The sequence below is a fragment of the Dacryopinax primogenitus genome (assembly GCF_000292625.1).
Source record: "Dacryopinax primogenitus strain DJM-731 SS1 chromosome Unknown DACRYscaffold_9, whole genome shotgun sequence".
NCBI lineage: Eukaryota > Fungi > Basidiomycota > Dacrymycetes > Dacrymycetales > Dacrymycetaceae > Dacryopinax > Dacryopinax primogenitus.
The window spans coordinates 360425-377695 of NW_024467206.1; the positions used below are offsets into that span (position 1 = coordinate 360425).

At 50.9% G+C, this 17271-nt stretch overlaps 4 protein-coding genes across 4 annotated transcripts; 1 reads left to right on the top strand and 3 right to left on the bottom strand.

Annotated features, from left to right (window-relative positions):
* Positions 1-86: 86 nt before the first annotated feature.
* On the bottom strand, positions 87-865 carry DACRYDRAFT_116230 (uncharacterized protein; the record flags this gene model as incomplete). The annotated part of the gene is made up of 4 exons (XM_040770164.1): positions 602-865; positions 425-553; positions 229-372; positions 87-172 (listed from the first exon to the last, which is right to left on the bottom strand). Exons 1-4 carry the CDS (start codon positions 852-854, stop codon positions 87-89), a joined length of 612 nt encoding a protein of 203 aa, XP_040628678.1. The 5' UTR covers positions 855-865.
* Positions 866-1034: 169 nt separating this feature from the next.
* On the bottom strand, positions 1035-9031 carry DACRYDRAFT_116231 (uncharacterized protein; the record flags this gene model as incomplete). Its single annotated transcript, XM_040770165.1, has 19 exons — positions 1035-1266; positions 1320-1466; positions 1514-1876; positions 1938-2186; positions 2237-2473; positions 2526-2650; positions 2703-2956; positions 3010-3114; positions 3167-3339; positions 3391-3944; positions 3992-4160; positions 4216-4354; positions 4400-4543; positions 4594-4809; positions 4861-4977; positions 5025-5455; positions 5506-5637; positions 5691-8406; positions 8451-9031. The coding sequence occupies 19 exons, from the start codon at positions 9029-9031 to the stop codon at positions 1093-1095; spliced, it is 7026 nt and encodes a 2341-aa protein (XP_040628679.1). The 3' UTR covers positions 1035-1092.
* A 213-nt stretch (positions 9032-9244) lies between these two features.
* Positions 9245-10336, top strand: DACRYDRAFT_107519 (FMN-linked oxidoreductase; the record flags this gene model as incomplete). Its single annotated transcript, XM_040768489.1, has 3 exons — positions 9245-9433; positions 9486-10084; positions 10141-10336. 3 exons carry the CDS (start codon positions 9245-9247, stop codon positions 10334-10336), a joined length of 984 nt encoding a protein of 327 aa, XP_040628680.1.
* Positions 10337-10525: 189 nt separating this feature from the next.
* DACRYDRAFT_107520 (uncharacterized protein) lies at positions 10526-16624 on the bottom strand (the record flags this gene model as incomplete). Its single annotated transcript, XM_040768490.1, has 20 exons — positions 10526-10627; positions 10676-10953; positions 11000-11084; positions 11131-11533; positions 11588-12190; positions 12244-12326; positions 12385-12574; positions 12623-12917; positions 12967-13159; positions 13209-13435; positions 13484-13731; positions 13782-13926; positions 13976-14946; positions 14995-15083; positions 15137-15259; positions 15312-15640; positions 15693-16095; positions 16153-16409; positions 16461-16548; positions 16604-16624. 20 exons carry the CDS (start codon positions 16622-16624, stop codon positions 10526-10528), a joined length of 5133 nt encoding a protein of 1710 aa, XP_040628681.1.
* Between the last annotated feature and the right edge of the window lie 647 nt (positions 16625-17271).

Genomic DNA, 17271 nt, shown 5'->3' on the forward strand with positions numbered 1-17271 from the left:
TCTGCTAATGATACACGTCCATCCAGTACCTAAGCTTGTCCATGCAGCAGCTCCGCAGTGCATAAGCTTCCCAGCTCCGGAAAGTATCACAACCCCATCCTCTTGGCCAATGCCATCCCCATAGCGAAATTTGCCAGCCGGGCATCAACCGTAAATCCCCTGTCTTCATACGCTACACCAGAACACCCTGTCAGGTGGGCGAGCAACAAACGGACGGGGGTATCGTACCTTTCAACTCGTTATACAGCTTCTCGAGCTCAACAACTCTGCGAACAATATGCTCGCCCGGATCTAGCTGCTGTTTCGGCATGCTCGTCATGTCCGATACAGGCACGCGGAGAGTGACGACCTTCATGTTCGCCGTCGACATCCCTTTGCCCAGGTTAGCAGAGTCTGGAGTCATGATGACATAAGTGGGACGTACCGGGGTCGCACCACATTAGTGGGCTGGAATCGACCACTTCCTGTGCTTGGTAGCCCGTTTCCTCTCTCAGCTCTCTTATCGCCGCCTCCTCAGCCGTCTCGTCACCATCGATCAGGCCCGCCGGAAACTCTGTACAGATGAGCAACGGCTACGCAGCGCCGCCCAGTGCGGACATACCGATACACGTCTGTGCGAGCGGAGGCCGGTACTGCTCGATGATCACTGTGCTCGTTTTCTGTCCTTCAGCCTGGAGGAGCGCAAGGATCGCCACGGCATCTACACCCCCACTCCCCCGGGTCTTACGCTCCGCCGCCTCCCATATCCGTTCTTGGCCGTCCTCGTCCTGCCACCGAATACGCCGGAGGGCGACCCACTTCGCCTCGCTGTTTTCTAGCGGCTCGGAACTGAGGATTTGTGGTTTCTGGGACATTTTGATTGTGCTGAATCGACGAGTGAAGAGGAGGTGCGAAAGGCGTGAGAGACGTGCGACTGCACGTCTGGTGGTCGAGGCGGGTTGCATAGAGGGCGCGGAGATAAGGGTCCCAGGAGCGCCCAGTGAAGTCGACCACTATGGCATAAGAGAACAAACTATCTAATTTGATGCAGTTGGATAATGTACAGTGCATGTAATATAGCTTGAATGTAAACAAAGATAGATGTGGATGGGACTATGCAGGTCGTCCAGTTCGAGGATTGCGTGAAACGGTATTCCTGAGGTATTCAGACATGAAGGCACTCGTGACTTTCTCGTTAGCGAGCAGCGTGCTCCGTGCTTCGAAAAGCAGTTCGCCAGGATTCGCACGGCAAGGAGGCTGAGATAATGATTGTAGACATTTCACGATCTGTGGAAGGGAATCAGCGCAGAACAATCGGCGTTGTAGAAAAAAGGGTGTACCTTCGATTGGGCACGTCCGTTGACTTCTTTCATCTCGGAGAGCAGACCCGTAAATGTCGCCGCATGCTTCAGGGCCAAAGGAGAGTTGGATCTCAAGAGGAACATGACAATATCCACAAACACGTCGGAGAGTTGTTGAGCAGCAATCTTCAAGCCGTTTCAGTTCTGCCATCATGGTAGCCCGCGCGACTCACATGCAAAGTTCCACCACCGAGACCGTGCGATTTGATGATCACTTGTTCCAAGGCTGGCCATATCCCATACCATAGGGTGGCCTCCTGGAGTCCACCAACGTCCGAGGATTGTGTCAACAACAACCACAAGATCAATGAGGCATGCGCGTAGGATAGATCGTTCAAGTCGTTTCTGTCCTCTCGGAGACTCTCGTGTAGTTCGTTCATCATAGTGGCGAAGGTGAAGCAATAATCCGTGACATGCTGCGCTAAGCTTCTGCGGAGTTCGGTTTGGAGCTCAGGGCGTTCCGTCGAGAAGGAGAGGGCTGCCAGAGCAAAGAATGCCCACATCCGTAGCCCTTGGCCAGCTCTGGACACCATTGCCTACCAAAGGGTGTTATGAACTGGACTGACAGCACTGCATAGGGGGAAAGGGGGGGCTCACCTGTCCAGCGCCGGCCCCAAACGCTGTCCGCAGTGCATCTCTCTGGCTCTGCAATCCAAGGAGAAAGATTGTTGAGGCTTCGACGCAGACTGAAAAGGCCAAGTCATAGGAGAAAATGCCGACAGTTGTACCTAACCCAGTCGCTGCAGTCGTATGAAAAGACTGGATATAGATCAGGCAGTCCGCCGCCAGACGATCAGGAACGGAAAAACTGAGAGGTGGTCCTTCTATAGAGATGGATCGGGCAGTCTGCGGTCACGGTCATCACGAATATTGATTTGCAATTCTTCCGCTCTTACCTCCAGCATTGAATGTACCGTTAGGAGGGTGGGACGAGGCTTCATCATCATAGTATCTCGCAGGGATTCAACCACTGCGACTGCAAGGTAAGGGTCGTTCTTCGTAGGAGGTGGGCCTTTTGACGGCTGAGACGCCACTAGTTCAGCGGCTTTAAGAAGACGACGCAAAGTCGGTGTTTGAACGTCAAATCGCAGAAGGGCCCAACGCAGATACACCTCCGTATGCACCATGAGTTCCTGTACCAATGTGAGTCGATAGCATGACTTGATCTCAACACAGGGGTCATACACGGCTGTTACTCGGATCGCGCTCTGCGAGGATTGTTACCACCGAGATAGCGGGATCCCCATCGAAGTCTTCCGATGGCCAGTCAGCAGTATGACGGGAGATGTTTGAGAGGAAAAAGCCCATCTCTACGTTTGAGGTTAATCGCTAGTGGACACAAAAACAAGAGAACCAACGAACCAGTGATGAGATCAGGAGGCCATCCCTGAATATACACCTTGTCAACATATCGGTGCAGATTCCTCACAATGAAGTTGAAATCAGTATGACTGGTGCGAGTGAATGCTTTCTCGATGACATCGCGAAGAGCAAACTGTAGCCCGTCTATGCCATCTTTGGAGCAATCTTTCAGGGTCACCATCAATGCTTTAAGCAGACTGTCTGAAGCATCACCATTTTTGAAGAGGAGGACGAATAATCCATTATTTGGAAATCTAGACCAGATTGTCAGAGACGTGATATCGATGTAAGTGCCTCAAGTATGCACCTGTTGAAAGTTGAGGACAAGAACACTTTGCCTTGAGCAACGAGAATATCTTCGGTGTTGAAGTCGAGAGAACCCAACATGTCTGCAACAGCATTGATTTGACGGCTAGATATAATGTCAACGTGGATGACCAGATGCACGAGATTTGGATACGCACGTTAGTATGGCAGCTGCATCTCCCGAGAACTTTCTAAGGTAGCATTGGTTGACCGTAAGCGCTAATTGTCGGTTATCATACGGAGTATCCATGGAGAATATTTCTGTGGTGCGAGCCACCGCTGCCCGGAGGTCCGTGTCGAAATTTCTCAGCACTGGCGACCGCATATCATACTAACATGTGAGTTTGGAAGGTGTAAAGCTGCTACTTCTGGTGCTACATACCTTTAGGATGACAATAATGAGACATTCAAGCCAGGCTCTTAGAGCAAGATGCGACATTGTTCGAAAATCTGAAGCCTTACGCACAGCATCTAGGACAAGGTCAACGAGAAGCGTGCCGACCAGACATGAGATAGCTGGATCGGAGGTGATGTTAACCCCTAGCATTGAAGGTGACGCGTTGGCTTTGGTGGAGGCATCTAGAACACATTTGGCGGCTGCAAGGCAAGAAAGTCCCTGTTCAGCAGGATTTGGCACGAATACTGGCCCGAGCGCTACATGACATGTGCCATCCGCGGCAATGCGTAATATTGCTTGAGGGAAACCAACCTGTCGGGCAAGAAAAACTTTGATCTTGAGGAGATCAACCGGATCCACCGTTACTCCATGAGCAATAAAGTTAAGAGCCAACGACACCAGCATAGCCTGCGTTCGTGGATTTGAGCTGGCATCCGACGTCTCCGTCACGTCGATGATGTTGTCATATATGCTGGAAGGGTCTTCATACATGCTACGATCATTCCCTAAGGCATCGACGATACACCTAATCGATACCACTGTATGGAGTCAGCATTGTGTCATTCAAGTGCGACAGGACACCAACTAGACCAAGTTGGAAAACACGGGTGCAAACGGAGCAGAAAGCCCACGAATTGTTCCTTTCTTGCATCGTCACAATTTTCAAGGTAATTGTCCCAGGAGGACTGAATAAAAGCCCAGTGAGATGGAAGGAGATTTTCTGCCAAGGTTTCGATGGTCGACCGAACGAGTTCCTGCAGAAATCAACATTGTAAGGCGCCTGGAACCACGAACCACGACCCAACTTACTTGGTCATCTTCCCAAACCAGTCTAAAGAAGCGGCGATATAGGCCAGACAGGCGCCGTCGTAAGTGGGGTTTGAGCTGAACAGGATCACAATTGTTAAGTTCGAGGATGAGAGAAAACAGAGTTCCAGCGCTGTCTAGCCTACCGCAGAGTCAGAAGGATACACGTGAATCTGCAGGCACATACCTGGTATGCCACGGCTGATTGAGATCGAAAACTTCGTCCAATAAAGCCTCAAAGGACAAATCATCCACTGTGTGAAGTTTGAGGAGACATTTGAGGCGAAGGTCTGGCATGTGGGCCGAATTCCACGTGAAAGAATGCCATAAGCTGTCCCGGGATTAGACAATTTCGGCTAATGGTGCAAGCATGGTGCTTACATTCTATATATTGACTCGCTATTGATGTTGATGAAGAGGTCAAGATCGGACTGCGAGACCAGCGTAGCCTCCGTCAGCAGAAGTCCAAGGAAGTTCATCACGTAAGACGCCGTGGTCTCGCTGCCAAGGCGGGAGAGTCGCAGCAGCAACGCAACAAAAGCGTCAGAGACAGACAGAGGTTCCGGAGGACCATGAATCCTTCCACCGGCTCGCCGGCTGGATACGTACGTAAGTGCATTGCCCCGCTGATCTGTCGAGGAAACGTACCGAGAGGTTAGGACTTCATGTTCTTCATGTCGCACCAGCCCGCTGTTCACGATCTTCTCACGGTCAACCCCAAACAATGCTAGCAAAGTAGCTAAGCTAAGCCGAATGAATGGTGCTCTGAAGTGTTTCAGTTCGGAACCATTGGAGAACAGAAGATCGCGTACTCGACTAGATCGGATGATTTATGCTTAATAGAGCTTATCAAAGCCGCCTCATTGAGTTCCAGTAGAGTTTCGATGAGCACAGCAAGGTTTCGGCGCCTTAATGACCGGATCCAGATGCTGGCGAATATGGCATGTACCAAATACAACTGAACATCGAGCGGGGCTTGGAAATCTCGAGCAAAAGCCGCAATTTGTTTGAAGGTCAGTTCGGGTATATTGACGCCGGATTGGGCTAGGAGAAGGACCCATCTCAATGAGCGCGCGATTCCTTCGACACCTTCTGAAGCAACTGATGTCACAGAGCGCCAGGGGTCAATCAAGTCGCTGAGGGAGGGTTCTTGATCAAGTGGGTCATCACCCATGACTGTCCTTCTTCGGGCATTTTCCGGCTCCGCCTGGAAGAGACGAGGCAATGTTCGCACCACCATAGGCTATCAAACGCATGAGCAATTGAAGGGAAAATCCGAGAATTCTACGTCACCAAGTCCGTCCCATGATTTGAGATTTCATCAAGCCAAAACATGAACAGTTCATCAAAGGCCGTAAAGACCACTGAAGATTGACAAAGCTTGAGGAAAGCGCGTAAGGTAGCATCTGCAAACGCTACATCTATCTGATTGGCCGAGATGATTAGCTGGACTGCGAATACAAGAAGTGAAAACCAACCTTGGGTGTGGCTTGCTTGTTTTCCGTCGAAAGAAAGAGTGCATCCATCAGCCTTGATGATTCAGTTTCTTCCGCCGCAGTAGCAAGACAGTGTTCGTGAAGAATCTTCACGTACTCTGCTGTGTCGAGCGTGTGCGCACGCAATAGCCATGGAATACCGTATTTTTCCAGTAAACCTCGTCTGAAAGCAAGATATTCGTTTCCTCCAGACATAGTGCCACCCTGTACAATAGCTGGCGACTTGAATGCGGTCGCCGTAGGCCATGGCTGAGTATCTAATGCGGTGCGAATACCTGGCGCGGGCTTTTTCTGAGACACGTAATCGCTTGCAACAGTGAGAAGATTTCGGTCTTCACGCATTATCCATTGCAATACCGCTCGTACAAGTCGTTCCACAGCATAGGTCGACATTAAGCCGTTGGGGCAGCATCTCTTCAGTAGCAAAAACCCAGCTTCGTTAACCATCAAGTCCACGTCAGTGAGACAGCCTTCCACCGCTGAAAATAGTGTTTCCACGTTGTTCGAAAGGTCCACGGCCAGCGGAAGAGGAAATCTGCACAGTTGTTGTGCAGGAGCAGTACCATCAAGAAGATCACCTGCTAAGTCTAGCCGTTCGAGCAAACCGAGTCGATGTAAATATCTGAGCGTGTGCTGAACGATGAAGTCCATGTCGATGAGCAGCTTCTGTGCGAGAACATCGTATGCATAAGCTAGCTCCGTGACCTCATATGGCTGTCCTTCTTCCTCCTCGATGGTAGGAGTAAGGATCTCTGGACGAAGCAGACTCCCAGACAAGTCTTCCCGTTTCCCCTTGGGTCCCTTGATAAGACTTGTCATGTAATACAGAAAAGAGGGGTCAAAGAGAAGCATTCGTGGTCCAGGCCCAGCGCCGTCCATTCTACCGTAGTCCATCATGACGTCTGACTTCTGAAGGGTGTTATTCTGTAAAATTGCATCGCAAAGCCGGACGAGATACTGCAACTCGAATTCATCCACACCGTTCGTTCTGGCTGCTCTGGTAGTAGGAACTGCCTGGTTGATTGTGACCGAGGCAGCAGCAATACCGTTATTCATCAGCTGAAGCTGAAGCCAAAGTAGGCACAAGATGATTGAGACGGTTTCGTGAGAATGAGTGTGCAGTTGTTGCTCCGTGAGCACAATAGGGCGGTAATAGTTCACGAAGCTCCGTCGCAACAAGGACCAGTCGATGGAATAAGTGGCTTCTGAAAGAACGATTTTTCCACATTCTGGGGTCACTCGATCTTCTGAGTTGTGAATACACTCGAAATGGGCACATTGGTGGCACCCCGAGCACATGAGACCCTGTCTTGCTACGCCCCATATTGGCTCTTGACAGACAAAGCACAAGCTCAGAGTGAACATGTTGACCCATCGGAGAATATGCCCAGCGATGCTGAGCGGCTCTTCTGGATCCGTTCTTCTTGCCGGCAAGATATGCGAGAACCGCATGATCGCGAGCCTCTGCACTCCAGATGATGTCGTATACTCGGTGATGGTACTGCCCTCCGGTGGATCGTAGCACGTAAAGTGCACCGCCGAATTGCAAAACGGGCACAATAATCCAAAATCATGCACAGGCTTCATACATGCCCTACATGGAATCTGACTCAGTTTTTGTGTAGCTTGCTGGGCGAATTCGCTCATGTTTGTCATGCTGTTTCCGGTCATTCGTTTGGGTGGAGGAGGGAAACGCCAGGGGAGGAACTCGTGCGCGTAAGGGTGGTCGGAGGGTTCTTGGATGCCTCGCAGAAGTCGGCTGGATTGATCTTGGGCGGGCTGCCAGACTGGCAGAGGAAGACATACGACGTTATGCCCCAGGGCCTTGGGCCAGAAAGTTGCTAATACGGAGAGAGCAGCACGACGCGCTTGGCCACTATTGTATGCCACTATCTCGAAAACATCTTGGTACACGTCTGGTTTGAGATCGACCAATGTTCGGAAGAGTCGACGAACCCAATACCCCTCGTTGTCCGACGTAGGGAGGGTCATGTCCATATTTTCCAAGACGGACGCCAGAAGTGGTGAGATGAGAGCAGAGAGGTAATAAACACGCATCGGCTGATCAGGCGCATACGTACTGACAACATTTTTCTCCGCCGTTGTGGCTGTCGACCAGAGGAGAATCCCTCCCGGCCCACGGGATTCTCCATCACTTTCATTGGCCGACTCTACTTGGATCGAGATCTGCGGGGTGTTGAAGGTGAAGGTTGGTCTATCCTCGAACGGATCCCCGATGACAGGCTTCTTCTTGGGGCTGAGGACCAGTTTCAGATCGCTCAAGCAGCCACAAATCACACCTTCGAAGAATCCGCACAGTCTGCCACGCATGGACTCTGGGAAGCTTTCAAACGCGGGCATCATTGCTAAGCCGACCTCGTACGCGCCCTTGGCACTGGCAGCGCCTTTCTGGGACACGAGCAAACACTGACAGACGTCGATGCACAGAGACTGAAGGGTGTTAGGTGGCCGGCCGGGTCGAAAGTGGGTCACGGTGAACCGACAGTCGTTGGAGATGAGCTCGCCAAGAAGGGACACGCATTGGTGGAATAGCTGAAGGCCGTCATCGGATTTGCCTTTGTTGACTGAACCGGCGGAGGGTCGATTGGAGTTCCCGATTGTACTACGGCGACGGCGCCCGAAGGGGAGACCAGAGGTGCGATTACCAGATCCTGGGTCTTCGTCAGTCGTCCCGGAACTGTAGCAACGTCAGAATGAGCGAGGACCAAAAACATGACGAACCTGAGAATATGAAGTCCTCTCAATTCTGCCCCAAGCAGTACCTCTCTTAGCTCAATCATACGGTCGCATGTGTCGTCCGTATCCTCTCGTCGCTTTCCAGGTTTAGATGCTGCCTCCTCATCCTCGCTGGCATACGGAACGCCTTCGCCACCTAACCCTGATGCGACGCTCACGAACCCGCGTAGACTAGAAGTCTCGCTCTGACTCCGAGGAACATTGGAGGACGAAGTCTGGAGAAATGAGAATATGTCTGGAGGTTTCGCACGGTCCTGCAACCGTTGGAGAACATGCCGAAGGAGCTTGCGGTATTCGACTCGCAATCGTGAGAGTGGCGCATTGACATTTCGGCTCTCAACCTGTTGTACGGGAGAGAAGGGTGAAGGAGAATCTTTCGATCCAATAGAACTACGCAGGGAAGGTATGGCGAGGGAGAGCGCCCGACTGCTACCTGCAGAGGACTTTGTTGGCGTATCGAGCTCGATGGTTGTCAACCCAGAGGGTGACGTGTCGACACGCAGCAAACCCGAATTATTTGGTGGCGCCGAAACAGTGAGAAATGGAGATGGCTCTTTGGAGCTCATCTTACGTAGATTTGAACAGCGATTATGGGCGCATGGATGGAGAATGTTGCACTGCGGTTACAGTAACGTTGGTGGTGTGAAGGAAACGGTCGACGAGTACTACATCGCGCCCACGACGCGGGTCAGGGTCCAGCTTCTAGTGGCTGTGTAACGATATCGAGATAGTGCAACCATCCCTACGACCACATGAATTAGCATCTAATCTTCTCCATCATGGCAGCAAACACCATCTACACTAGGATCTGTACTCTCCATTTCACTGGTCCTGTTATGAACTCGGCGTGTCCATGGGCGACCGACGAGAAGGACTTGAATGCTCTGTACAACAGTCCGTACACAGGTGGTGTAACTACACGCACGGCGACGGAATATGGATTCAAGGAGGATACGACCATTCATCAAGTGTGTTCATTTGTCGTAACTATTGATTATTAAGTATATTAAAGAGTCATAGCATGCTTTTACCCCCATCGCATCCCTGAACAACTACGGCTATTCCCCATACCCACTCTCGCGATACCTCATCTGGATTCGTTCTCTCCTGCAGAACTCTACCTCTCCAAAGCCGATCATCATTTCTATCACCTCTTCTCGTCCCTCCGAGCTCGCCTACATGATCAATTCCATCCAGCTTCTTCGACGAGAGCTTGGTGACCCGTCTGCCCCAAACAGCCGAATAGGGATCGAGCTCAACACCTCGTGTCCCAACATTGCGGATAAACCGCCGCCCTCGTATGATGCAAGAACGCTCTTGTTTCTTCTACATCCACTGGTTGAGGCGGTGCGGAAAGATCCGACACTCACAGTAGGGATCAAGCTCCCGCCTTATGTTATCCCCTCACAGTTCACGGATGTTCTCAATGCGATTCAGAGCCTGCAGACAGAAGGAGAGGAGCAGAACCCTATCGCATTTCTTACGTGCACAAATACTTTGGGTGGTTGCCTGATCACTGCAGATGAGGTGGGGATGAAACGTATAGAGGGTAAGGAGTGGGCATTGGCGGGTGGGTATGGCGGGATGGGAGGAAGCGCTCTACATGCTGCCTCGTTGGGGTGAGCAAACTGTACACCTTGGTAGCCATCGCAAAACTGACGACCAAAATTCTCAGAAACGTGCACCGGTTTTCAAACCTCATTGATAACCATCCATCTTTACCGATGAGGCAGATCGCTATAATTGGTGTTGGTGGTGTGAGCGATTCAGCAGGTGTGAAACGCATGCAGGCTGCAGGTGCTACAATGGTTGAATGTGCCACTGCACTTGGCAGGTTTGGGGTAGAGGTATTCGAGAAAATGCAGGTGTAGAAGCAATGCGCGTCCCTTAACAAGAGTCCGTTCCGGTCACAATGGTCACAATCGAGCAACGTCTCGAACGTGAGACAGAGTCTGCTCTCGGACTGTCACATGACCATGGATGATCTAAGTACAAATGCGCTAGAGGTCTAAGAAGTCTACAATATATCACACCGATGGTCCACCGAGGGACTGATATCATCACAATCGAGCAATTAGGCCTGCGAGAGCTGGCAATTTCGCCTCGCAAAGGGAGCTGAAATAGAACTCGTGCTCTGAGTTGTGTGGTTGAACAAGATTGTGCTGTGTCTAGTGAGCCAAAGATGGTAGACGATCACCAGGAAAACTCACGGCGATCTCGTGGGCGAGGGTGAAGTACCAGCTGATCAACGCCTTGCCCAACTCACCCCGCTGTACATCCGCATCATGCCATGCCTCATAGTATCGAAGGTTGAGGAAGATACTGCCATTGCGGTTGAAAGCGATAAGGGGACCGTCCAAGTCGAAGAAAATATGCAAGCTCGTTTGCGGCACTCCATATATCTCGCCCATCAAGAAGATAACGGCAGAACTGAAGCGCTGCAACGATTGTTGTTTGGAGCTGAAAATCGCCTTGGGGTCATTTACACCTTGTAATAGATGAGAACGACAAACATCGGGGAGATGAAAACAGACCTTTGGTATAGAATCGATGACTTTCCACGTTTCCGACATAGATCATATCACCAACCGCACCGCTGGCGTCACAATACCCTTCGTCCTGCAAGCGTTGAGCAGACTACGCCAAAGCAAACCGTATAACTCACAAGTGCTTCCCTGACTTCCGACATCTCCTGCCTATTGTGCAGCAGATTACCCCTCTCAGGTCTGCAGGCCGCCAGTGCTTGGTTCAAGTTCGCTTCGATATTGCTGATCGGGGTGACATGCTGCTCGGGCCTGGGCACTCGTCCTCCGCTGACTTGACCAAGCCGGGGCGGCATTACTGGTGCAGGCATACTTCCTGGCATTGCTCCCTCGTCGTCCAAGAACTCCGTCTGTTGCCCCGGATACGGAGGGGGTGGAGGCCGAGCAGATTCAAGTGATCCACCAGAGGGACCTGCCGTGATAGAAGGCGGCTTAGAGGGACCTTGGGAAACATCCCTGCCCTGTAAGCGATCCTTCAGCTTATTGAAGGAATTCAGGAAGCTTCCATTTGCCACTGATTCGATTCTACTAGAGGTGTTAGTGGCAAGTCTCGAGCAATGTACACGGACACAAACTCACTGCTTTGAGTCTTGCTGCGGTTCCAGCCCGCTGGATTCTGCCTGTAGTCGGTGTTCACGCTCTTGCGCTTGAATAGCGTCTTCTCGAGCTTTCTGCTGCTGTAAGATCCGATTGACAGCGTATCCGCGTCGCTTCAGTGCCCTGAGCTCTGTCGACAGTAGGGTAGAAAGAAGAAGGCTGTCGTTCACACCATGCGCCTGAAACAGAATATTGCACAGCACGTTGGCCACCTCGAACCAATCAAGACTGTCGCTTGTCGAGACCCACATGGTCACTGGCCCAGACCGTCCCTGGCGGTTCCCTCCTGCAGACGCTTCGGTGGTGTGGTCATAGCGCATGTTATTCCACTGAAGCTGACGTGTCAAGCGAAGCCCACGGACAGAAAGGACGCGGAAATTTGCGTCATTCTCTAACCACTCCGGCTTGATTACCAGCTTCAACCGGCTTTCTGAGGCGAGATGCTCGTGCAAGAAAAGTGGCAGTCGCTCTAAGATAAGCGCTCTAGTCTTCTGTGCAAACTGAGAACGGTCTGCCGCTCCCTGCGGTTTATAGGATTCAGAGACCAATTGACTGAGCCTCTGTGATCCAAGCTGTTCGTAGAAGCTTAGGAATGAATCAACACCAAAAATATATCCGATAGAAAAGCTGAAACTCACGCTTCTAACGTGTCCTCCTGAGGTGCACCATACAGGTGTACACTGAAGGTTGCATAGGACGATGCGTCATCCACAATGACAATCTGAACAATGACCGATGAGCAGTAAGAAACGCAGGAGGGCAAAGAGAGGTAACTGCACTTCTTCAGCCTTCCTCAGCTCATATGAAAATACAACGTCTTCGTCCTCATCCTCAAACTTCGACTTTTTTGGAGATGTTGAGGATTGCCTCCGTGTGCAAAGTAGAAATGCCGATTTCTTCAGTTCGTTGCGGGTCCGGACAGGAAGCAGGTGCCTGTTTGCTGCCATATTGCGGAGAATACCCAGGTATCTAAGAAAATCATTGAGGTTTGACTCTGGTCATCGTCATTGGACGCACCGCTCTGCGCCGCCAGATGATTGATAGAAGCGTCGTGGGTTGGTCACCAAGAACTTCGCGATCTCTTGTACAGTCGGCTCACTTTTGACCCCACATTGACGAAGGAAGGCATTGGCTCGAGTGCCGAAATCAACGAAATGAAATAGCTCCGAGAATTGTCCTGAGGCCTGGGAACTGGAGGCAAAATAGCAGTCGGTAGGCTTGAGCATCGTGAGTTTCATGTCGCTACCTTTCTGCTCAATGTAAGGAACAACAGCAGAGTCGCTGAGCCTCGCTAAATCGCCACTGCCCAGCTCTACGCGAACACTTTTAGCACAAAGTCAGATAACCCAGGCACGACTTACCTGCAAGTCGATTGCTCATGTACTCGAACATGGCTACGGCGCCTGGAGCACTCTTGGGAGGATTCCGGATCAATCTCGCCACAACCATTTCCATGGGAGGCTGTTCGCTTATCTTCAACTTATGCACAGAACCCTGATAGGCTGGATCAAGGATGCTGAAGCCAAAAATCGACGCCTCCGATTTTGAGAACACCTACATCCGACATTAGTGAGCAGTCATCAAATTAACAAAGCATCTGAACCTCTGTCGGCTTGCTCCGATGTTTCGATCCATCGGGATGGATAGCAGGTACGAAAGCCCATGACTCCATTACTTTACCATTTGCTTTCTTCGCATATACGTCATCGAAGTGTTGCAAATAGTAGTCAAAGGCAGCTTGAGCTCGTGGTTGCTCGCCGGCGGCCAGTTCTAGAATGGTCTCTATTGGGGGATGTCGCTTCAACCCGAGCACATTGGTAAGGAATTTGGCTAATTGACGTTAATCATCGTAACCACGAAGGTAGGTCGGCATCTAACCTTCTTCAGAGTGGGGCTTCCACTTCGGCTTCCAGTCCAAAATTGGTAATTTAAGCTGACGGAGTGCTTCATCTGGAACGTAGAGATCTTGTGCGAGATGGCGGGTTTTGCTAAGTGCACCCTGACCTTCTTGGGGAAAGGCCGCTGTTTGGCGTAGACGGGTCTTCTCCTCTACTGAGAGCATGTCCTTGACAGCAACCAAATATTCCACGAGCCGTGCAATATCCCAGTCACCAGTCGTCACCATTCTGACACACTCATCAATGATATATTCCGAATAGGGAAATTGTCGACTAACTTGGAGAAGACAAGCTGCAAATCCACATGCTTGCGGACACCAAGCGCGAGCAGGAGCTTCTCCAGGTTGCTTCGGCTAGTAGGTGCATTCTTTGAGAACTCGATGACAGGAAGATCTTCAAATATGTGGGCAGTTGGGAAGTACGCTAAATGCTGCTTTAGCACCGAACACGTTTGAGATCGCTTCTCACTAACCTTCTGTCGGCTTCTGCATACCCTTGGTGGTGTGGATGCAAGATGTTTGTTGAAGGGACTCTGTAATTGACGTCCGGATATTGTCCGGCATCGTCTGCCAACCCCTTACGGCAATGGTCAAAACTCTCTCAGCGAATGCAGGAGACAGGGAGATGTTTGTCTCCACCTCGCGATCTGGCGATGAGATGAACCGGACCCAATCCGTTAGCTTCAGCTCAGTCCAGCCAAATAGATGCGTGAGTCGATCAATGGTGAGGAACTTCGAGATCGAATAGGGTAGCGTCTCTCGTGGCAGAGGCACATCGGTCGGAATATTGAACTGTCCGCGGGGATTGAGATAGTTGTTAATCTCTGAGAGCGAGATGACTGTGCCCTGACCCTGCGTAGCGCCGGGAAGTGTCACCACGGCAGCTCCCAGGAACTGCCGCTTTAAGTCGGCAGAATGAGATACGCCGTCCGTGTTAAGGTTGATTCTCCACTTCAGACAGTTGATCATCTCCGTCTCAGACAAAGGGCGTGACCTCAACTCGGTTAGGACATCCTCGAAGTTTATGTCTCGCACGAGTCCACGCTCTGTGAGGGTGTCCATCAGATTTGGGACGCCGTCCATGATGGCTTCTGGAATGACAGGCAACTGCTGCAAGAATCCTGAAAACTCATGCCTCGGCAGCCTGATCTTGTCCCTGGTCAAAACGCCAGCGGTGGAAAGTAGTGGAATGGTTCGATTTCTTGCACATGCAAAGAATGCCGCTTCAATGTAGTCGGAAAAGATGGATGATGGTGCTGCTCGGTAGACGCTGAAGAACTTCATCACATGCAGACATTTTTGCACCAGGTCGGCACGATAGGTCGAATCTGTATTTTCGTTCCACAGCCGGCCTATGTCCGACATCTTGAATTCCCAGACGGCGCGGCACAGGTACCCGCCAACAAAAAGAAGTTCCTTGTTCCATTGGGAAACATGGCGGTCACTAATAGGATGTCAATGCAAGGGACGTGCGTATAGATTATCGTCGTACACCAGATCAACCGACTCTCGCTCAACAGTCGGGATGAACCTGGCAGCCATATGGCCAGCAACGCCGGTTGTCTGAGCAGTAGGCTGACCCTGAGATCGGAGTCAGCTTCAGCATGGTAACAGGAGACACCATGAGGACGTACGATGAAGACCTTCGCTAGACCCGTGTGCTCCATATCCGCTCTTAGACTCCGAAACACGCTTCCTGTAGCTTGGAACTCTCTCAGGTCCTCCTTCGCGCTGGCATCATAATCTTCTTTGCTGGTCTGAAAGATATTTCCGTTAGGTGGGACTTTGAAACAATGGAGATGAACTCACATATATGAGGTGGTATACTGTCTTGCTAGATGGCTTCTTTTTCGTAGCCCGCTCTAGTTCCTGGAGCAACTTCCGGTCCATCTTCACGTCCACATGAGCCGAATAGACATTGAGAGCAACGTTGCTCTCAATCTCAGTGAACGGATCTGGCTCGCTCTGAATTGCGGGGGTCGGGACGGGGGGAGGAGTGGGCGTATGCTGCTTGCGTGAAAAGAAGGCGGAAAAGAATCCTCTTTCGTTAGACTGCGAGGGTGTGGGAATGGATATGATGGGCTTGGCGACACCGGTGGTATAAACCCAGCGAAGGATAGATGCTTTCATACGGAAGGCTGTGTGCAACATGAGTATCACTATTCTGAAGATCGGTGCAGTTCCGCGTACCAGTCTGGTCAATCCCTCTGATGGTCATCATCTTGCCGGGGCTGGCACCACTCAACTGCCCCGGCACACCCAGATTCCGAGGTGTATCCAACTCCTTCACAATTCTAACCAGCCTCTTCTCGTTCCAGTACACACTGACGTCCCGAAGGCGGTTCATGAACGTCAAGCTCGTTGCCAGGAATCGTGCAATCTCAATCGGGGGGGCGGGTAGTGGACCAGGCTCACGGAGACTCATCTCGAAGGATGTCCAGGGATTGCCGTCCGACGCAGCTGGAGGTTCAGGATTCGGCAGCTCTCCACGACGCACAAATAGCTGATCTCCTCCATCACGCCAGTAGAATCCCATCCAGGAAGAGCCGGATTTAACAAATGGCTGGTCTGTGACAGAGAAGAGAGAGTAGAACTATATGTGTGAAGAGAGTCAGTGACGTGATAGGCATATAACAGAAGCGGCACACACCCCTACACCAAAGGCACCAATCTTCTCCTCGTCCGGATTTCCTTCTGCGATCTTCTTAAGCCGGTTCCAATCTTCCTCTTTGAATACCATTCCGTCGTTCTTGAACGTCCACTGGTATACGACGTCCTTTTTCAGATTTGGTAGTCGGTCCGCTAAGACTTCAAGTGAAGAATTCTCCATGTAGGCTTTGGTATCAAACCGAATCTCTGCTCTTGTTGCTTGTGCATCGTCGGCATTCTGGAGGAGCTCTCGAAAGACTGGGGATCGTAGTCAGCAGCCTGACAGCATCGATAGTCCGATGGACGCACCAGTGAACTCTCCTGAGTAGCGAGCGAGCACCTTATCTATCAGTGCCCGCTGATTAACTTCCACCTGCTCATCTCTGCCGTTCTCCCACTGTCGAGAAGTATAAGCTTCGACCTTATAAATCGACAAGCGAGCAGCAACGCACCAGTGACTCTCTTCCAGCCATGAGACCCGCGTGATTCCTCGCACAAGCAGCGATTATAATATGATGTTGCTCTGAGTCTGATGTATCTCTTTTAAACGTTCAGATACAGTCCCAAGGAGATAGAAAAGGATGAAGAGTAAAGTTATGAATTAGTTAGCTCCTGAGCGCACTCATCTCTCCGGGTTTTGTTAGTGCACAGCGCAGTCAGACGACGCATCCCTGTCAAACGAGTATAGACGAGAAAGGTAGTAAGTAACGCGCGCGTCGGAGGCAAAAGATCCTACTTTTACCAAATATAGAAAGAGCTTGATCACGAACCAATGCTATGGACCTTGCCCATGGCATTGCTTAAATAAATAATTCTCTTAGGTAAAAATATGATGATATCACCCTACCACTAACCCTAACCCTAACCCTACCCCACCCTAACCTTAACCACCCTAACCTGCTGGATGGGATCCTAACCAGTACCCTAACATCATGCAGGCGCATAGGGCAAGAATTCCCTTTTTCGGAAATTACAGAGGTAAATTGCCTCTAATGCATGCATTACTACATGCTACTTACTACCTTTCTCATTGTCACTCCTGTCAAATGTCACCACACCCAACCTTATTGCTGACAACCAGCCACAACTTTCTGAATTCCTCTTTTTATGGGGGGAGGTG